Source organism: Pseudopipra pipra, chromosome 3 (genome assembly GCF_036250125.1).
Source record: "Pseudopipra pipra isolate bDixPip1 chromosome 3, bDixPip1.hap1, whole genome shotgun sequence".
Classification (NCBI taxonomy): Eukaryota; Metazoa; Chordata; class Aves; order Passeriformes; family Pipridae; genus Pseudopipra; species Pseudopipra pipra.
Window position 1 is genome coordinate 66,721,100 of NC_087551.1, and position 22,813 is coordinate 66,743,912.

At 39.1% G+C, this 22,813-nt stretch overlaps 1 protein-coding gene across 4 annotated transcripts in view; it reads left to right on the forward strand.

Moving 5' to 3' along the window:
* Nucleotides 1-9,846: 9,846 nt before the first annotated feature.
* ROS1 (ROS proto-oncogene 1, receptor tyrosine kinase) overlaps nucleotides 9,847-22,813 on the forward strand; it is a 73,485-nt gene continuing 60,518 nt past the window's right edge. For 2 of the 4 annotated variants that reach the window (XM_064649691.1, XM_064649692.1), the window contains exons 1-9: nucleotides 9,847-10,164; nucleotides 11,857-11,910; nucleotides 13,583-13,642; nucleotides 14,331-14,357; nucleotides 17,035-17,095; nucleotides 17,709-17,857; nucleotides 19,018-19,156; nucleotides 19,635-19,836; nucleotides 20,499-20,575. In XM_064649691.1, coding sequence (XP_064505761.1) covers nucleotides 10,042-10,164; nucleotides 11,857-11,910; nucleotides 13,583-13,642; nucleotides 14,331-14,357; nucleotides 17,035-17,095; nucleotides 17,709-17,857; nucleotides 19,018-19,156; nucleotides 19,635-19,836; nucleotides 20,499-20,575 — 892 coding nt within the window. In that variant the 5' untranslated portion in view covers nucleotides 9,847-10,041. The other 2 variants (XM_064649693.1, XM_064649695.1) reach the window with 2 other exon arrangements.

Sequence of the window (22,813 nt, forward strand, 5' to 3'; positions counted from 1 at the left end):
GCCTGTACAGATGACAGATGTTAGGGCCAGGGCCAGGAATTCACCGTGTGAGTAGCTCTGCTGCCTAATCTAAATTTCTAGCTCCTGCTGCCTGGGCATGCTGAGTTCCCACTCTAAAGGCTCTGCAGTAGATGTGTTTTCTTATCTGTTTCATGCACGTTTGTCCACACCTTAAAATGTTTGAGTGAACCCTTCATGGCTTCATGTGAAGACATTCCTCCAGTGGGTCAACAGCTCTGAACATCTAGGTATAAGAAAACCTTCAGCTGGCATGACCAAGCCTGGCAGATGGAGTCAGAGCTGCTGACAGAGCAGCAGCTCTGTTTGGCCACAAACAGAGCTGCTGTTTGTGGCCAAAGTCCCTGCAATAGTCGCCACTATCCAGCCACAGTTCCTCATGTGTCAAGAGAAACAGGCAGCTTCACTGGAGAGATGCCAAATGTTGAGCACAGTGTTGGTGCAGCTAACCAGAGCTAAGGCTGTGTTATTGACTGCTCCAAGGAGGGCAAAACTAACCCTTATAGTAATTACCAGGCCTAGTCTTGCAGTGGAAACATATACTTTTTTTTCTCAAAAGAAGACCTGAGTCCCTGTGGTTTCTGACTTTCTCATACACCACCCTGCTCATCAGGTAATTACCAGGACTCAGCACCACTTCAGGGGTCACCATAATCTTTTAGGCTCAGACTTCTGCTGTCTACATTTGAATACAGTACCATTTAGACATTTACAGGTATTTGACCTACTGTTTCAATAAAGATGAGCATGTTATAATAATCAATCACCAGGATTCATGTTGGCACTGTTGAACCGTCTTCTAGCTGACTTCATAGCTTTTACTTGGAAGAGAGAGATCAAATGGATTTTGATTCATTCTCATTACGTGATTCTTCTCCCACACTCCCACCAATGTGCCCTCATTACTAGGGATCTAGAGAGGCAAATCCTATCCTCTAAATGAGCGGGAGCAGGAAGCTTGGCTGCTCTTCAACCTTCTATCAGTTACAAACCACTGTTGGAGCACATGTAGGCAATTTTACGTTGGTTTCTGCTGGTTACAGAGTTTGGATTTGATGGACCATGAACCTTCACTTACTTCCTTGCATCTTAAAACTTAAAATCAGTATTTTTTTTCTTGATGTTCCTTGTTCTGTGTTAGTGTCTCAGGAATTTTGTTGTTGTTTCAATTGGTGGAATTACACTAATGTGATACAATAGCAAACACTGAAGCAAAGGAAACAAAACCAGCATGACAGAGATACCACAGTCAGAAAATAATGATAACATTTGCAGACAGCTGTTCTACCAAGTGAAGGCTAACTTTTTGCTACACAAAGGAAATATTTATAGCTGTTCTATTTTACTAGTCTTATAAAAATACACTTACAGACAATTTCTCATATGTATTATATTTATCTGAAAAACTTGTGTGAAAAAGCAGTGAACTATTTTGATTGGTATACAGATATTGTATATGTACCTGGGCACCTGGAACTTTGTGCACCTGGAAACTCTACTAAAGGAAACATTACTGCTTAGTAGTCCTGCTTGTGCAGAGTCTCTTCCTTCAGATTAGTTCTTGGACCTAATCTAAAGCACACTGAAGTGACTGGGGGAGCTTGTGTTGACAGCGGTGCCAAGTGCTCCTTTGAGCCCATGCTTTCTAGATGCTGATGCTGTAGTGTTTCAAGATATTGCTGTATCCACAGCTCTTCATTCTGCTCAACTTCTGCAGTTTGCAAAGCAATGGAAGAAAGCATTTGTCTGCAGCTCTGCTGTTCAGCCTTCAATTAAATTCTATGAGGATGGACATCCACCAGTACACTGGACAGTGAACACAAATGCCCGGCAAAGCTGAAGGATATGGTCTCTACTGTAGTTGCTGCTGTGCATTACTACCAAAGGGCACATTACACTTTTTTCAGAGTAGTCTTTCTCTGGTTTATAATTTAGTACAAATCCCAAACTTCACTCTAAAATAAATTAAAAAAACCCTCAAAACAAAAACCCCTAACCAAATTAGAAGAATTTTCTCAGAAATAATTATTGCAGTTGTTGTTTTAAAATAAGTAATAAGTTCTATATAGAGGTTTACTCTTTATAATGTATTCCTTTCTTTGAACTCCACTGAGTCCTTTCAGCCTTAGAAGAGGCATATGTGTGCTTATGTCTGTGCATGTAAGTAAAACTGGAAAAATAATGTACTTTTCATAAACCAATTTATATCTTTAGTCTTGGGAGCATAAACATATGAATCAATATGACATCCCTTTTTTAATGTTTCTCCGGTCTTAGCCTGCTTTACCTTGAGGTTGTGTTTGTCGTTACAGCTTAAGCATGTTATTGTTTTGCAAATCTTTTAGGAGTCCAGATGTACTCACAATTAAGGGCCAACTCTTACTATTTGTGTTATCATAATGCAGAAAGAGGTCACAGCTCTGTTGTGCAAGATCACATTCAAACAGGTCACAAGCAGCAGACCCTGCACCCCGGGCTTCTCTCTATTAAGGGACAATGATGCATCAGACCTAAATTTAGTTAACAATAGCAGCTGTTAGAGTGAAGGTTCAAACCAGCTGGGTCAAAGGGTTCCTTTCTTGGCCTTACTTCCCTGCTTCCTGGTGTTCACCTGATGTTGTGTTGAGCTAATTCAGTTTGCTGAGCTAGCAGAACATTTTCTTGACAACAAGGTGAATGGCCTTCTGCTGTGTTGGGGACCTGAATTAACTCAGTAGAGGATCAAAACAGCACAAGAGCTGGTGCACCGGGAAGCGACCACTCTGCTAGGGCAGAGCAGGGAAACTGAGGTCTGGGAACATGGTAGGGAATGCCAGGGCTAATGTCTTTCACAGAGTGATAACTCCTCTCAGCATTGGTGTGCACCCTCACTGGCAGTGTGCAGGTGTAGCTCTGTGTGTCTGCCCCCTTCTTGCTCTGGCAAGTCTGCTTGACTTCTCAGTGAAGAAAGCTTCCTCAGCTGGAAGGAAATTTCCTCAGCAAAAGAAAATAAAAAACTTGTTTTAAAAAACCGCCACCTTTTTGTGAGTCTGACAACACGTCAGTCCAGCTCTAGGGGCAGCACACATGGCTGTGGGCATCCTAAGAAAATACTTAGGATGTTTAAAAGCATTGTAATTAATTTAAAATCAATACATCTAAATTCAAATGACTGCTGCTGCAGTCGATGGAGACGGCAGGCTCAATTCAGTGGCCTTTTGAGGTTTTTGGATGATCCCTCTGGCTCTCAGCTACTGGTTCAGAAGGACAGGGGCTCCATTGCTCTGGGTGACATCTGCCAGCCTGGGGACTGAGGGTACCCCTGGGATCAGCATTCCCTGCCCCACTCCACAGGGTTCCCTCCACCCCCCACCTCTGCTCTACCCAGGGACCAGGACCCCATGTCAGCCCCTGAGGCCATCAGCTTCTGCCCCAGTGATGCCACAGGCAGGGCCAGTCTCCAGCCCTTCGCCCTGCCCAGCCATGGGCCCACATCTCAGTCTGGCCTTGGCCTGTCTCTGTCCCCAGGGAGCTGCCTGATGGTCACCCTGACTGCCCTGCTCCTGGGTAGGAATGGGATAGATGCTGCCCTGGGAGGCCCCTGCCAGGGTGCCTAGACATTGACAGCCCTGGATTAGTATCTGGGGTACTCTGAAATAGTGACCTGTATTTAGGGACTGGGACCAAGCCTCGTGTTCCCTAGAGCAGAGGAGCAGGTGCATAGTTGAGGAGCTCAGCATGGGCTGCCCCTCAGCAGGTTGATTTGAATATGGGGCCTGTGGAGGTGTGCTCAGGCTTTTCTCCCCCATCCAGAGGGGCAAGGAATGGCCATGTCTGAAATCGTGGCTGCTGCTGGTATTCCAGAAGGGTTTGAAACCCTCAGAGGATGAAACCTGAGTTTGACTGGACTGCCTGAGGTGTTGGCACATGTTAGCGAGTGAAGACAATATTTATCTCTTTGCCTGTTAATGCAGGTGGAAATGATATACTGGACTGCCATCCCCAGGATTTCTCATGATAGTCCCAGCTAACCATGGTTTTCCCAGGGGTTGTTTCCTTGTCCCTCAAACAAGAAGAGATCAGACATATCTTCACCTGTTTGTTACAAGTTTGTGTTTGTTTGTTTGAGGCTCAAAAACATTTTAGAGAATTGTTTAATTTTTTCCCCTACTACGAGGAACTTTGCTTTTGCTTGTGTACATAAATGGATCTACTTGTTCCTGTGGACCAGTGTCAGTGCCTGTACCCAGGGGTATTCCTCAACTAAGGAGAGGAGGACAGGAAGTTTTGGAGAGAAAGGCCGAAACTCTAGATATATACCAAAAGGTTATTAAGCAGTACATCCAAACACTCCAGCAACACACACAGGCAGGTGACTGAAATGGCCAAAACAGCCCCTGTTAAATCCCATCTCCTTAGTGGACGCTGTTGCTTCTTTATCTGTAAGAAACTCTATGCAGGTGGGCTCTCTTTTGGATTGCTGCATAAGCAATTTCTTTTTATGGAACTACTGGGAGATAAAATGTTCAGGTATTTGGGAATGCCATGGAAACCAGGAGGTGTTAGAGATAAAGACTTCTGTGGGAGATGTTTATGCAAGCTGAACATCTGATTGTTCTGAAGATCTCTACAAAGATCCTGTAATCTACACTATTGCTTCTGCAGCTTTTGTCTTTTTCTCCTAATCTCGGCTTTATATCTGCTTATACACTGATCTACATGCTCAGAGCAATAAGTCACTTGCTCTGTAGTATGCAATCTTCTTTCCTTCTGTTCCTCTCTAAAAATCTTTACACGTCTTTTCCATGCAATCCTCTTCAGAAATGCTGCAACAGGCCATTTTATACTTACACTGTTGCACTGCCTGATACCTGTGTATGTTGAAATCTAGTTTTCTTCAAATTTCAGACTGCACATTTGATTAGTAAAAATCTAGATATATCTAATAGACAATACGGTTGAACAAATCACTAAAAAGCTTTGCAAATACTATGCTAACCTATCCTCTTTAAAGCAATACAAAAAGCAGTGCAAACTTTACCTACTTAACAGCAAGGCTTTTATTATCACTTTGTGCTTGCTCTCTTTCTCCCCTGGTGTCATGTAGGATGATTACACAAACATAGTTTAGTAAGCCTTAATATATTCTTTTCCTTTCAGATTTGAATCTTTCAGTGACATACATATAGATCCATGTTACCCTTTAGCATTCCGTGTATTTTCTATCCTGGCCTAGCTTTCACATCTCTTAGTATTGTTAATCTCCACAGCTCAAATTTGCCTAGTCTGAAATCCATCATTGTACATCCATCATTTCATGAGGCATTTCTCCAGTCGTCATTACTGCAGATCGATAGAAACAAATCCCTGTCTCCTGACTGGTTTAGCTAAGTATCTCATGCATGACTGTCTTTCCAATTTGATCCAGTTTAACAGTCTGCTTCTCCCTCCCCCCCAACCCCACTTCTCTAATCTGCAGAGATAGATATAAATCTTCAGCCAGACTCCAGGGGGTTTCTCTTGTATGGGCTTCCCTCTGTGCACAACACTCCCTGACTGACTGGCTGCTATTGCCAGACAAACAGCTGTCTTAGCAGTTGCACTAACAAATAAAAGGGGCAGGAGGAAGGCCTCGGCAGTGAAGGGAAGGTTTTTGCCCTTGGGGTCCTTGTTCACTTACTTTAGTGAGAAATTCAGAATATAATGGGGGCCCATTGCTGAAGGGAAAACAAGAATAATCTGTGATCTTTGGAAAAGAGTAAAAATCCATCACCCCTAGTGAGTACTTCACATCAGCATATTTTTTGAAGATGACCTCCCCAAGACAAAGGAATTAGAAACTGATAAGTAAAAGCTGAGATTTTTCTTTTCATTGCTCTGCCCTATAGGCTGACTGAGGGATTGATAGTCTCTCCTGTCTCACTTCTCCCAACTTCCATCCCCATCAAGGACTCACGAGTGTGGTCCATCTTCAAGATGTTTTTAGTGCTATGTAACTGGACAAAACCAGCCCAGATTAGACACAGACATCTGTGGACTTTGGGTGTCCCTCCTTGCCTCCTCAGCCATTCCCTCTTCCATTTTTGTTCTTCCAATTGCTGCTGTGTACTGCTGTTTTGTGAAACTCTGTACAGACGTGTTTAAGTGGCAGCACATAGACAAGGGTTTCATTTGAAGAGACTTTAGATGCTGGACTCATATGTGGGAGCAGATCAAAATTAAATTGCTGGAGTGGGTATTGCCTTGAGCTGCTTGGACTACGTTTATGATGGAGTTTGCTGCCACAGGGGCAGGGATGATGACCTGGCTCCAGGACTGGGTCAGCTAGGAGCTGCCCTGAAATTTGTCCTGTAGTATTAAAAAAAAGTTGCCATCAGTTGGTGTCAATGTGCTGGGCTGTAACCTTTGGCAGCCCAGAAGATGTTTCCCAGCTGATCTTTCTGGCTGTAAGTGCAACAGCCTGTGTCTGTGCACTGGGGTGTGTGGTAGAGGAGGCTGCCAACTCACTTTGAACTGATAATTTCAGTGCAGCAAGGGCCTAAAGCTCTGTCTTAGATCATTAGTCTGCTTATATTGTACCATTCATGTATACATATACACAGTCATGTGCATGTTCACACAGAGGAAAGGTTTGTCTTTGTGGATAATGAAAATTTCATGTATAAAGAAAATAAGAGTTACTTATTTTACTGGCTAATAATGTGCATGTTTCTCCTCAAGATATGAGGGCTGATTATTTGTCTGTACATAGTTCTATTTATCTCGAAAGGGTTTGAAAGATGAGTCCATAGTTTGCGAAGTGCTCCGATATATGCTGCTGTTCAGGTAGGGAACTGTAATGGAGTTTTCTCAATTTTCGTCCTCGTTCAGAGTCTTCTCCCTTGCATATCCTCTCCTTGTGCTGGTCTTTGGAATGAAGGAAATGATGTTTTGTAAGCAGATCTATAATATAAAGGGCAAGGTTATTAATGATATATCATAAAATTTGGATCCACAACTCCATGTCAGGATGCAGTGTTACAATAGGGATGCATTTAAAAATTACACTTAATGCTCAATCATTTACAGATATTGCAAACCTTCCTTTTAAAGTTTGGCTTCTAAAGCCCATAAGTATTCTATTTCTGAAGAATTTCTGAAATTCAGGTGAAAAATCCGAAGACTCAGTTGACTGTTAGTATTTGTTCGATCAGTGTATTCAAAGGAACATAAAAAAGAAAGGAGATATTTCAGTGGGTTTTTTTTCTTTGAAAGTCGTGGTTTATGGGATGTTACAGTGACACCTGGTGGAAAACAGTGTTGAAAGTCTAAGAAAAAATTCTGCATCATTCGACTAGTTGTTCGTTTGAATAGCGTCTTTAATGTCATTATTTTATTAACTATCGATAATGTTTAGAACCCATTTGTGCAAAGTATGCATGCACTACCCATATATGAGTGTGCAAATGCTCACTGACAAGAATTATTGGCATCAGTAATAGCCAAGCTTTCCAGTGATAAAGAAAGGGTTAGTTATGTGTATTTCATAGTAACCAAATTTCCTTGTCCTAAAAGACAAATGCCAACATTTTTATGGCGCTGCGGACTTTTTCTTCAGACTTTAAGATGCACCTTGATTGTATTCCTCACCAGATTCTTAACCTGGTAGAGTCACCATCCCTGAAAATATTCAAGAAACCACCGGACATGGCACTCAGTGCTATGGTTTAGTTGGCATGGTGGTGTTCAGTCCAAGGTTGGACTCAATGATCTTGGAAGTCTTTTCTAACTATAATGATTCTGTGATTCTGTGTTTCTCATCTCCTACTGCTCCTCCCTATACATGACAAAAAAAGACCCAAGACATCCTAACAATCAACCAATTTCTAAAAAAAAACCAACAAACCAAACCAAAAAAAGTGCTGAATAATTAAATGCAATTAAAAGATTTTTTTAAAAAGTTTGAACTTAGACATATTTGTTTACCTGCGCTACATGTAAGATAGTAACTTAAATCCATGCCAGCCAGCATTCTTAATCCTAAGTGACCACATAGATCAATCATTGAACTCTGTCTGATTTTGATTCACATCAGCACTAGCCCAACCAGAAACAGTCTGGCATATAGTAAAAGCTAAGAGCCATAACCCATGGGTATTTCAGTTGCATCTATCCTCCTTTGGGGTATGACTGGTTTTTAAAATGTGGATGTGGGTTATCCTGTGCCACTTGCTAGGGCATGGGTGTTGGTACATTTATTTATTAGTATAGACCTGCTAGTCCTGGAAACCAAATACTGAGGGTCCTAAATGTCCTAACTATCCAAAGCAGCCTACATCTGCCTGTCACCAGCTTCCTCTTCAGTTTTGCTGATCACATGAGCTCTGATGAAGGTTCTTCAACCAAGATGAGCTGGGTTAGCAGACAGCTACTCTTTAGGCAGTAAGATTAAACTGACTTATTTTGGCTGGAACTAAGGAGTTCCCCCTTGAGCAGTTTTGCTCATGGGCTGGAGCAGGGGTAGCATCTTTCGGAGTGGAGAAGTGACAAGCAAATGGGGCAGTAATTCCCCCTCACCTGTGTAGCTGGAAGCCCTTAGCTGAAAGCTAAGCTCACCCTAGATAAGTCTCACTCTCATCTAGGAGTTCCCTTGAGTAGTGGTGAGGACACTGAGATAATGCAAAAGGACCCCCCCAAATGCTTCCAAGAGCAACTGGCAGAAAAGGAAGGAGCCCTCTCCACAAAGCCTTTCCTTCCTCTGGCCACCTTTGAGCCCCGTGTTTCATGTTCATTGACTGTCTCCAGCCTGGCTTACCCTTTCCTCCCGCCTTGGTGCTTTTACTCCTTTCACTGCAAGGACAGAGCAGCACAGAGGATTGTTTTAGAACCTGAACCAGAGAAAACAGCATCAGGTTAATGCTGAGCAGTTCACTCCTGCAGTTGCTGGGTTAGTGTTAACCAGATTCTTAGCCTGTTTTATTGCATGACTGTAGAAACGCTTGCTTGGTAAGTGAAAGGGGCTTGGAAAGATATGGTGGAAAAGCAGGTACCCCCTTTAAGCAGCAATGACAGGATGTGCCAGCTTCAACTGATCATCAAAATGCTATATTATTTATAAAATAGCAAATTTTATTTATAATGAGTAATATACATGCACAAAATGTTATAGCATTTGTTTTTGTATATATATATATATGTAAGCTGGATTGATTTTCTGCTGCAGAATGACTCTGTGAATAGCTCTGCCAACACAGCACAGATATGCCATGGACCAGGACTTAAGCTTGAATTTCCACTGACCTCTTTAATGTGAGTCTCCAACTTTTCACCACTCTTTAAATCAGATACATGATTTATTTATCAGCTTCAATTTTCTTCCATGATTTGGGTACACATTTACTACCACGATTGTGCCTACTCATGTAGAAAGCCCCTAGCAGTTTGGCTCTGCTTATTTTGTTTGAGCCTAGACTGCATCAGAGGGCAGACAGGAGGCTGTTTTGAGTGGTATTTTGGTGTGGAAATGGAACATTTGGAAACAGTCATTAAAACAGAAAATTAATTAAAATTTTTGTCATGCCTGATATGGCCAGGTGAGTTTTAACAAGGTTGTTCATCATCACAATCAGATTTTCTTAGTTGCATTCAATTGAAAATATTTAGAAGTAGCCTAAACACTGTAAAAATTAACTTTAGGCCTTTATTTCCCATTCTTTCCCTGTTTCCGTGTTGCTTGGAGCACCTGATTAAAAATATTGCACTTAGTTTCCGTTTTACGTTAATGATATTTGTGTAAGTAGATACACTGACTTTCATTGGTCAACTCTTTTGTTTCAGTGGTTTAATAAGAAACTATGAAAGAGATGTTGCGTAAGTTTGAGACAAGTGCTCCAGGAAGCTGAGAAGCTGTTGAAGGAACAGAGTGCAAACAAGGATTTAAAGAATATTCTAATAACCTGACATGCAGAAATTTCACAGTTGTGTCTCTGTCACCCAGACTAAAAGGAGTTTGTATGGCCAAGTGGAGGAAAGAATCAGGCTGACAGACAAAATTAAGTTTGAGTTATGAGAAACGCTTGCCTGTGGGTTTTCCTGCTAAACAGACTTGTCTTTTTTTACAGTCTATGGATTTCTGCAGTGTACTGTACTTTCTCGAGGAATTGCCAAAACTTATGTACAAGTAACCTGGTAAGTTTTCAAAAACTGCACCTAATCTTTTGAAACACAGATGGTTTTTATCACTTTATACTACATATCAGCTCTTCCAAAATGATTTTAAAGAATGTATTCTAGTAAAAGCAGAGTTTGAGAGCCAATGTTTGACATTTGAATTTTTGGAAACTGATAAAGAAGAAATCCTACTGATTCGATTGAATGAAATTACTATGAATGCTAAAGACCCTGGAAGGTGGGGGAGATAAACATTTTTTCTTTATTTATTTACTTTATTAATTAGCTTCTGTCTAATGCAGGACTTTTTTTTGTAAACCTAGGAAAACTGTAAATTCACAAGAAGTGGTCTGGGAATCTGTGGCTTGCACAACTATACTGAACTGGTTGCAGCTTAATTTTCAAGTTAACTGGCTTAAATTGTAGGTGTTTCTATAAGTATTAAAATTAGTGGTCAGATCCTTAGTCTTATGCTTTCTTAATGTTCCTTTGAATAGTGGTGTGGAATTCATTATGTTTCCTTCTACAAATGCAGAACAAAGATTAGCAAAACCTCTCAAATCCAAACAATTATTCTGCTTTCAGGAATTGCCTCCTTGCTTCTATTTACCTGAAATGTTGATGTGATTTAGAGGACCATGTATCTTTGCTTTGTAAAAAAGACATTTTGTGCCTTGGTGCTAACTAACTGTGGAAACCTGCTGCAGAGGACTATCACTATCATCTGCTCCATTTTATTTCATACGTTTCCTGACAGTTCCTTTAAAACTAGTTCTAACTCTTGCATCAGTGAAAGAGTTAATTGTCTTCCCTGATGGAAGCCTATCATGCAATGATAACTTTAATGAGGATCCTTTGATTTAAGCTTAAATTAATTCAGAATAAGAAGTAAGTTGCTCTTCCTTTCAGCTTTGAAAGACAGGAAAATCACATTCATGTTCAGTGAATGTATTGTGTAAGGCATTCAGAGGAGGAAAATGTAATTTTGGAGTCTGAGAGATGTAAATCTTATTTTACTCCTCCAGTCTACTTGTTGTGTTCAAATTTTCTTTGTGAAACTTTGATTCGCACTATTGTCACAATGTGCCTAGTTTTGCAGAAAATTTCTTTCTGAGAGTTGTTTTACTAAGGTTGGCCCTACCTGTTTTCAAGTCAAAACTTAAGAGCTAAGCTTCTCTAAGGTTGTTGCATACATCCTCAAATCATTTACATTTCACAGATAGTGATTGGTTTTGCACACTTTGAATTACATGAAAAACCCAGGCACATTAGCTGGAGAGCACTTTTGGCAGGAGAGGAAGGATGGTGGAGGTCACCATATGGCTGGGTAAAACCCTTCAAAAGGCGGCCAGACAAAAGGCATTTAGCTTGAAGGAAGATCTTTCTGCTCACAGAGGTCAAAGCCACTTGTGGCTATTTGTGAGGCATTTGTTATTGACTCAGTGAACCAGAATCAGGAGATAAGAGCCAAACTCCTACCTGAGATAATTTAATTAACACCAACTGATTCTTCCAATGTCTCTGATGGTACTCTGACATTAGTCTCCAGTTAGAAGCTACTGGTGTGTCAACAGTAAATTTCTCCAGGTGAGGAAACATTGGTCAAAGAAAATTTGTTTTACAAGGAACCAATGCTTTATTACATCTTAATCAAAGAATTTTGGGGAAATATTCTGTCTCTTTTTAAAAATGTCTGTATTTCTCTTACAGGAAGGAGAACTTGGAATTACTAACCTTTGTTATGTTAGTGACATCACTGAAGCAGTGAGTAATGATGCACTTTGTTGTTTGAAGGCATTTTATATTACTGCTGTTTGAGTATAACGAGTACATATTATCATAGTAAATGTGCACAGTTGCTTGTCTAGCATAAGTCACTAGGTTGTGTGGTTAGACTTGGCTCGCATTCCTAGAGACATGGCTATCTTTTTTGTTTAAAGAAAATGTGTAAAGGGTGTGGATCTCTACTGTAGTTCACATTTGTGATCTACAAAGTTCATAGTCTCTCCTTTTATAGACAAGAAGTCAAAATGAGTGTTACCTGCAAAATGCATATCAGTAAGACTGTCTTATTAATTTTCCTTTGTACAGTTAAGTATTTTGCTTTCTCAATGATTCAATGGTAGAAAACTTATAATTACAATTATTGAACATTTATAGTTTCTAGGACTTCAAATGGTTGTCTCTATCATGGGAAATCTTCAGCTTAACATGAGCTTTCCATAGGAGCATTCTTGGAGGACTTCAGCTGATGTTTTCTTAGTTCAGATTTCAAATGCAATTCAAGCTGGTGGTTACACATATTCCTTGAAGAGTGTTGGAGAATTCAGTCATCAATATTTTCTGCAGAGACTGGTGGGAAGCAGCCTCTCAGCACCTGATATCTAGTGAGGCTGGGTCATTTATGATGCTGGGACCATAAAAGTCTGTGTTGTCATGACAATACATAGCAAGGTTGACTCTCCTGTTTAGGTTACAATTATCTTTGCTCAGTATTATCAAATCTTAATTTGTTTTTTCATGTGGCTTTGCAATACTCAATATCAGAGTCTTCTGCTTCTAAAGTTGTTCCAGCTTCCCTTTTAAGAGAAAAACCTTCATGATCGTTAAGAAATGGGACAGTAGAAACAAGAAAGGTCCAAAATCAAAACTGAACTATGTAATATTTATTACATTTTTGAAAACTCAGGGGTTTAAAGCCGGTGGTTTGCCTATTGGAGAGCGGGGTGGGACACTTGGGTTGAACAACTTTCCACTGTGCTTGGCTGTGCTGCATACTGCATATCTGTTACTTCTCCACAGAGAACAGATGCTAAAATAAAGCTGGGATGGTTGGAGCGCTGGCCACACGCATCATAGCTGGCTGAATAAACTCATTCCCAGAGCAATACTGAATGTGGACTGTCTTGGCCGGGGCTCCTTCTGCCCCTGGAGCTGCATATCAGCCCTTTCCCAAGGCCTATGTAAAGCTGAGCACCCTCCTGAAGTGATAGTCACAGTCTACTCAAGTGTCCTGCTATCCTTTAAGTGCTCTCAATACAAGCGACAGCGTCACAGTCTTTACCAGAGCTGAACAGGCAATTGAACATCTCCAGTTTTTCACAAACCAATCTCTAAGAATGATTTCTTTTTCCTTTTCACTGTATTTGGTTTTACATTGAGAAGGGCACTATACAACATAATTCTCTTACTGTAAGATCTGAGTACCTATAATGTTTGGTATATTTAATATATTTTTTACAGAGTCTAAGTGCTATAAATATCTATTTTATTGCTAAAGAACCAGCTCATGAAGGAGATAAGTGACTTGGTCATGCAGAATGTTGTACTGCAGCTGAAAATTGAACCAATGTCCTTACCATTACAGCTGGAGTATCTCTTCTCTTAAAAAATGTACTTTCAAAGTCATTTTTAAAGTCACCCTCTGTCTTTGCAGTGCATACAGGGATGTCAGTTTTGGAATGAAACAGTGCAAATCAATTGTCCACTGAAATGTGTGAGTATTGCCTTAGCCTTAGCTCTATAGCACTTGTCTCCAGTCCATCAGATGGCTTATCCAAAGACAGACATTTGAAATCTACTCAGAGTAGTGTTTCTATGAAAAGATGTAATGTCCATGTCTTTTCTCAGTTTGTTTATAAATTCTGTTTTGGGAAGCTACTAATTCTTGCTATGCAAGTTGCCTGTATATCAAAAGTTTTCATTATGTTTGACAAAATGCGTGGGCATTTTACAGTTCATTAAGCTCAACCGCTCGACCACTCAGATTTTCAAACAGTGAGAAAGAACTAGTGCTTTTCAGGATTTTACTCTACCAGGGACTGTCTCAGAGTTGCACGTAGATGTAAATGAAGCACATGGTCTTTATTAGATTGATTTCTTGATTTTACTAAAACAGATGGATGAGAACTAGCACTGGTCTGGGACAACTGCCATGATAATATTTAAAATGCTCTTTTTTTTCTGGACCTCTTGAACACCTAAATCTCATTCATCCTTAGCATCGTTATAGTGTTGACTTTCTGTTTTTTCAAGTGTGTGTTCTTCGTCTTTCATTATTTACCAAAGGTTTTATAGTGAACTTTCACTGTAAGAAACTTCTTATTAATAGGCATTATCTGTTTGAAATACTCTGTGATTATATTTACACTAATCCCATATTTTATTAATTTGTTTCTTGGCAGAATGAGACATACACCAAAGCGTGTGAGGTAAGTTAAATGCTATCAGAGCAGTAAAAAAAAAAAAAATAAAATCACAATTTCAGTGATTACTGTGTCCACATAGTGCTAAGAAAAAAAATGTAGATACACAAACTTGTCAATTCAGGCCTAATTTTTTTATACTTCTGAAGATGAGTTAAGTACCTGAATCCTTTCTTTTCAGCATGGTGGCTAAGGTCATGTTTGTGTTAAACACTGCTGTATGGCAAAGAGCATTGCTGTAATGAAAGCAGACTAATCTCAGACCTATTTAAACTATGTTCTAGGCTCTCACCAGAGTCTTGTTCATCCAGTTTTTCATTAATGACATCAAAGTCTATCCAGAGAGAATGCTTGTTAAGGTTAGTCTGATACTAGCTTGGTAAGAAGTGGAAACAAGAAGTGAGAGCTAGAAGACAAAAGATAAGTGGGTCAACAAAGTGCTTTTAAAGAGACAATGCCTTTCTGGGGCCCTTTTATCATGAACACAGAGTTTAAGATGGGATAGGATAAGGATGAGATGATAAGGATGAGACCTCAGGATGAAGGTTGTTCTCACTTGGGGACAACACACTTCAAGCAGGTGATGGAGGAGTTGGAGAGAGTCCTGAGTAGAATACAAACCCATTGGCAACCTGGAAATTTGATTGAAAGGATCATTTTTATTTTTTTTAATGCTTTTTAATCTATCAAATTCTTCCTATAAAAAAGTAAGAATGCACTAAACAGTGCTTTTGGAATCTAGGAACTGTCCAAGAAGTAACCAACTTACTTTTGTAAAAACACAAGATTAGTACGGGGTGGGGGGGGTTTGTTGCTTTTGGTTTTGAGTTGGTTTTTTTTTTTTTGCTTGTCTGGTCACGCAATATGCCATTTAAATTCACTGTCACTGCAAGGGCTTTCTTTGGGATTATCTTTCTACTGGATTGGTTGATTGACTTCACTACCCACTTGGTCAGGTGTGCATCATGTCACTGCACAAAGAGGATCAGGTCATTGCAGTCTGCAGAGCAAAGGAGTGGGAGTAAGAGTAAGACTTTTCCTTTGACATTAGCTCAGTTCTGTTGTGTGACTACACCTTGGGACTGAAATCTGGTAGTATTTCTCCTTTCACCTGGGAGCAGGGGAATGCCACTGAATTTGGTGGGAATATTCACAAGAAAGGACAGCATACTCTGGCTCATACAAGGGCATTTCTGATGGATGGAGAATATATTAAGATTTATTGTTTTCAGGTAGAACACATGACAAATTTTCCTCTAAATTTGTAAGGCTAGGAGCTTTTGCAATCCTCAAGCGAAAATTGGGTTTATGATTCAGGTTCAGACAAAAATCAGAAGAAGAAAGAATAACACAACAAAAAACAAATGTTCAGAAATGTCTGTGTTAAATGAAGCAGAAGGCACTATGAATCAGTATGTAATCTGGGGACACTATCCTCCACAACTAAACAAATATTGGCTGTAAATCAAAGCTCCAGTGTACAGCTGATAACTGATATCTGCTAATACCCAGATCTTTGCCCACTAACAGTCATGATGATTCACTTGGAAGTATTTCATTTCTCTGAATATGAAAACATTGGATAATTTTTTTTAAGTGCTTGCACTCAGGACTGAATGTCTACATGTGAGATACTGTATATAGGAGGATACTGCTAGGCAAGTTTTCAAATCTGTCTCAGCTGCAACTGTGTTGTCTGGAATAATATGTCTTATCAGTTTCCAGAGGGTGCCAGAAGTGTGTATCCACAAATCATAGGAATAGCAGTTAAAAAAATTTCCTCACTTACCATAGTGAATTGCTTCTTAGTGATCTAAAGGTTAATTATCACTTCAAAGGTGGCTGCTGTATGAAGGAAACTTCAAGATTTTATAGGCCAAGTGAACTTTAAGAATAAAATTAGCCCAGATGAAACACCTGTCTAGCAAAGCTCAAACCACCACTTCTCAAAAGTTTTTGATTTCCAGGAGACTCTAGAATGTAATTTTAAAGCTACTGAAACCCACCTGGAACATGTTTCAACCTGTTCTCTACCTATAATGCATGGTACTACTATATTTATGTTTCCTACCTAAACTGAAAAGTCAGGAATTTTCTGTTCTTAGGACATGAATGTGGAGCTCACTGCCCTGGGATATTTGTTATGTTTGTAGCTTGTAGACACAATTGTACCAGAAGGAGTAACTACTGAAAAGGAAGTGTGAATTAGGCATGACTGCTCTTACAAATTGCTGATTTCAGACTGTTTTGAAAATTCACTGGAAGTACATCTGTAAGAATGCACCTCATTCATAAGGAATACTTGAAGTGGGAAAGGGTGAAATCCAACATGTGGAATACATCACTAACAAGTCAAAAACCTTGGTTAAACTCCATGGTTATCTCTGAAGTCTATTTCCAACTTTAATATAGCCCCATATTCGTGCTTTCCACAATGGGACAATGTGTAAGTAGGTAACCCTTAATTCAGTGCCTAGTGAATTGACAAAAAAGCTCTCAGTAAAATCACTGGAGTGAGTTTATGATACTGATATCTTTCAGAATGAATATGATTATTTTCACGGGGTTTGTGCATATGCAAAATGTCCACAGAATTTGTATGTATTTAAAATGTGTCTGCATGGTTCTGGAAGGAAGTTTGCCTCTACAGAAAGCTAACCAGTGACTTCTGTACCCTACACAGACAGTTTCCTGTAAGTTTGGCTGTAGCCGTGCAGAGGATGCATATGGAGCTGAAGCACAAAGTAAGTCTGAATAGAGTCCTGTGTCCAATTGACAGTGATAAATTAATTTTTAAGATTATAGTCTTGTTCTATGATCTGGATTTCTTTAAAAAATAGGAATGACTTGAGTATTTTCATTAATCAGAATATTACCACTCTTCTTTTTTCCTTTAACAAATACACTGAAGTTTATCTTAGAGTAAAACTTCTTTTCCTCCCTTTCATGGACATGAGATTTTTTAATCCAGTCTCAACTCTTTAAGATGATATCTTGGGCTGATGTAGGGCTAATGAAATAATTCCCTTGGAAATCTCTTCAGAGGCCTCCTACACCTTCTCTAGGTTTCTATTCAGTAAAATTTTACTAAGCACCTGTAACTAAAAGTGCATTTATAAAAGTGCAGAGTTGTAGTCACATTTGTTCATGTTGAACTTGGCCCATTTCAGGCATACTTATCAAACTGTCTTTGAAATGTTATGGGATTTATTCAGCAACATTTTCAATATATTCTTTTGTGTGTTTTTATTGGCTTCACCACTTTCAGGTGTATAGGGTAATAGGCTTTTAACTTTGAGACACAGAGATTACCTTGAAAGATTTTTTCCTTACAGTTGCATTTTATTTTCCCCTCAGACTACTTGAACAAGCCTAGAGCACCATTTGCATCTGCCATTGGAAGCCATAGTGTCACATTAGGGTGGAAGCCAGCTAATATCTCTGGGGTGAAATATATTATCCAGTGGAAGTACAATCAGCTCCCTGGAGACTGGAGGTACACAGAGGTAAAGAAGGACACTTCCTTTTACTTTGCAAGGAAATAGGCTCTTTTCTGTCATTTTTTTAAAAAATATTGTTAGGTACATAAAAGAGGTTAGCAAAATCATGAGTAGCATGGAGAAGCTGAGGAGTGGTCGATTATTGCCCCTTTCCTTCAACATAGGAACTAGGGAATTTGAGGTAAACTAGCAGGTAGCAGGTTCAAAACTATCAAATGAAGGTATCTCCTCACAGAATGTGTAGCTAAAATGTTCAGCTGATTCCTAGCCCACGTGGATGTTAAATTACTATAAACTCCTTAATATTAAAATTGCTGAAATTCCTAAATAGGGTTGGAAAAGTGACTGGAAAAATTAGGGACAAAAATATTGAGTTCTACTGAATGTAAACATTCCCATAGTTTCGTGTTGAGCCACACTTATGAAATGCCAAGACTGAGAGTATTCAAGAGAAATATGGCTGTTTGCTTTCTTTCTTTTTTTTTAAAATGCCTTTCCCTAGGGAAATTTATTTGGTTCTTGTCAAAACACAATACTTGGCTAGAAAGACCTTTTTGCTGACTCACTACAGTTATTCTCATACTATGTTCTTTTGCGTCAACTATACACTTGTTATCTTACCATCATCTCTATTGGACCAATTTACAGAATATGACAAGTTGCTGCTGCAAATCAAAGGTAAAGGTAATTGGCTAAGCAGGAAGTTCTTCTGAATGAATCATTCATGAAATAATAGGGAACAATTACTTCAGATAATAAATATTTCAGTGTAGCTAGGAGCCTTTGGATCTCACAACTGTAGTGTATGTATCAGCAGTTTAAAATACATGGCTCATAATAAGTTATTATTTTAGGTTTTTTTTAACTACTTTCTTAAAATTTACTATTATATTGCATCCATCCTTCCCTCCATCTGCGCATTATTTAGATTTGGTCACACGTTCTAAAGAAAGAGAAGAGAAAAAGTTCTGAAAAGATGGAAAATTAAAGTTTATGAGGAAAATAATTCCCAGAATTTCCTCTTATTTAAACTTTGAATGCTGAACTTTTTTATCCTGAAATATGTACGTTGTTGTATGAGACCTCTTTTGCCCTGATACCATCCTATGTATTAGCTGCAGATGGAGGAAGGCAAAAAACCCACTTGTGTCTGTACATTAATCTAGGTAATATCTGAAACTTCATATACAGTCAAAGACCTTCAAGCCTACACAGAATATATGTTTCGAGTAGTTTGGATCATTACGTCTCAGCTGCAGCTCCATTCTCCATCTAGTCCCAACTACCGGACACATGCTTTTGGAGGTAATGAATTGTGCTGTTAATTGCATCTTTCAGGACTTTAACAGAAACATTTAGGTTTCATTGCTGTTTCTTTTACAGAAAACATTGATGTCTAATCTTCAAAATGATGTGTGTGTTGTCCATTGGGCAGCTGCAGAAGACCAAACTAAAATATCACAGGTTCTTTTTTTTGAAGTAGGGTTCCTTCCTCCTTTTGGTTTTAAAAGCAAGCACAGAAAATTACATGGTCAAAATTGTGAGGACACATTGGACACTTCTGTGTATAATTATGCATGCTAAATTCTTGACTGAAACACACACCTGTTTTCCTGGACATTAAAAAAGTTAACTGTTGTTGAAATTTTATGCTGTCCCTAATAATGTTTACTGGTGTATAAATGGATTAAGAGGTATGAAACCTAAAAATGTACTTAAAAAAAAGAAAAACTATTAATGTCTTAAACACCATACCAGAGTCAGATATTTCTGTCTCTTGCAGCTCCTGCAACAGCTCCTGTCATTAAAGATATTCAGAGTTCAAGTCCAAACACTGTTGAAGTTAGTTGGTCTCCACCACTTTTCCCAAATGGATTGATTATTGGATACAACTTGCTCCTGACCAGTGCAAATCATGAATTGTTGAGAGCCTCAAGGGGCCATAGCTTTCAGTTCTACTCCACCTTCCCAAACACCACTTACAGGTACAAAAATAAAAGATAACTGACGTGGCCAAGTGTGCTGTCACACTTCTTGCCCACATAGCCCAGAGTATGCCTTAATACCACTTCTGCACAATTATGTTATTTACTTATGTTCTTGCCAAAATGAGGGGTGCTTTCCTTGAGGTAACAGAGTTATTCCAGGTACGTTGGCTGCTTATGCAAAAGTCAGATGGGTAGGAAGGAAAAGCAACTTGATATAGCACCAGGAGGCTGCATTTTCTTAGCTGTTTTTTTAAATTTTTTTACGTTTGTGTGACATGTTTTTAGTATATTCAGGAAATGGTATAGCAGTACTCTCTAGTCCTTTAAGAATCTGGAAAAATTCCTTTGTTTTTATTAAACATGAAAGCCTGCATTCTGATGGCACTGGTAAATACAGATCTTCCTTTGAAATGAAATTGAGTTGTTCTTCTCAGTCTGCAAATTTATTTTGACTTTAAATTTAGAATATTCTGTTGTTGTTCCACCTTTGGGCAATTCAGATTTTGGTTGGTTTTGTTTTTATTATAAATTTCCCAGAGCATTATATTTTCTAAAAGGCAAACACTTCTGTAGCAGCTTCCCTACTTGATATAATGTTTCTCAGGCAATCTTTCAAAAGAAACCTGCAAACCAAAACCTGTCTCTTTGGTTTACCATAGGTTCAGTATTGTGGCAGTTAATGAGATTGGTGCTGGACCCCCTGCTGAAGCCAACATCACAACCCCAGCATCCAAAGGTACAAGAGTCCTTATCACTGTCTGTTTGTGGGGACAAAACTCATGTTCATTGGCCTGCCATGTACCTGGGAGAAGAGACTAATATTTAGACTGTAAACAATGTATGTCAAGGAGTTGTATCCTGACGAGTCAATAACATTTCAGAGAGAGTCCTGTTCTTTAGCTGTAGACATTATTAGGCTACACCCCATGGTAATGACCTGTGAAGCTGACAGGCCCAAACAGATTTGGCCTGAGTTGCATTACAGATGAAAAACACCTCAGTGGTCTGGGATGGCGACCGAAAAAACATGATTCTGTTTTCTAGATGAGATTTTAACAGCTGACAAACAAATATATTTCTTCTAATAATATTAAATACTTAACATAAAACTCTTTTGTTAAAACTTCCCAGTTGTCTCAAGCCAAATATGTGAGATTATATCAATTTTTGTTGCTCTTTCATGAAGGTATTTATTTTGCTATATGAACTAATTAATACTGGAAGTAATGATACTCTGTAGGTATCTCTCAAAGAACTGCAGAAAAATTAATTAATTGCCAGAGAAAGGTACACACTGAGATAGAGCACAAGAATGAAATCAATGTCATCAAAAGAAAACAAAGGATACTCCCCTCCTCCTGAAGAAATTCAGTTGTCAAACACCTGGAAATACTTCAACTCTATGAAAACACTTCAAAACTGTCTCTGAATCACCAGTCTTCTGCTATTGGTTAGAGAAATTGAACTTACTTCTCTAGTATTTTTTTTTTTTTTTTTTAATAATAGTTCAGACTCTGATATGTCCTTACTTGGTGCCTCCATGGAGTTTTGCTATAGGGTTGGCTGACCCTGAACCATAAACATTTGTGTCATTTGTGAGAAGTTCAGGCCATGTTCATTCATTATGTCAATGCGACTACCAAGCAATTAATTTAAGGTAGAAAACAAACAAACAACCCTTTCCCCCAAAAAAGACTTAATGGGGATGGGGAACCACCCCACTTCCCCTTACTAATCATCACATAAAATTTCACTTGTTTCCCACTGAATTGCATGGGCACATGCTTTCTCCCTGTGCTAACGTTGAACAGGAGCAACCCTTCCTCATATATTGTGTTCAGAAATGGTGTTACTGCATGAGATACTGAGCTGTGTAGATCTGAGCCCCAAGAAGAGTCAGCAAAAGAATTTGATTGCTGCTGTAGATTGCAAGAAATGTTACTTGAAAAGAGATGAGGATGTAATATTGCCCTGTTGTACTCTGCTCTGGAGGCATCGTTATCAAAATTACAGTGTGTGCATCATGTGAGAAATACATGCAGCTCAATCTATGCAGATTATCTGGGAATAAATTAAGACTGTTTAATGACAGTTTTGTGATACTCATATGAGGAAATGATATCTGATAGCAGACAGCTGTTTACACTGGAGAAAAAAAAGGAAAGATGGTTTGGCAATGGAAATCAGCCAAATTCATACTTGAAATAATACACCACTTTTTGAAATGAAGGTTACTACCTCATGAATCAGTTTCACAGGGTGTGTGATAGATTTTCAAGGATCTGAGATTCAGAAACAAGGTAATGTCTTTCTCAGAGTTATGCATAGCCCAGACAGAAGGTGTGGATTTACTGCAGATGTTTTGATATAAGTTACTTGGGCCTGAAGCATAAAGTCAGCTTATGTGACCAAATCTCTCCTTCTTGACTTGAAATTCTGTGACTTGATTAGAAAAAACCCCATTATTTAATTTATCAACATTGAAGGAGATGATATTATGCAATTGTCATCTTTATGAAAGATGAAAGCTACTTGTTTCTTGAATAAATCACTTGTCAACAGGATGAAACATATGAAATAAACATAATTGCCTTGCTCTTCCTCAGCTCTGTGGGATAATATTCTAGTTTCACTGAGGTTTTCAAAGAGGTCCAGAGGGGTTAAATATCCCACTTCTTCTGGATCCTGGCATCATGTGGATGTCTTAGTGCCTTCATTTCCTCGGGAGTCAGTAGAGCTTCATTTGCTCCAGCTTACTTTCCCTCACTATTGTTGCAGGAAATGATGGTGTGAAATTCATGTGGTGCATTCTCATCCTGTGTGAGGAGCCAGAAGGCACTGTATAATAACTCCATACACTTTCAACACTCAAAGAGTTTAGGTTTTGGTCTGTCATTCCAGTGTAAGAATATATTCATACATGTACATATGTATGCACGTGTATGTACATGTCTATTAATGATGTATCTGAGCT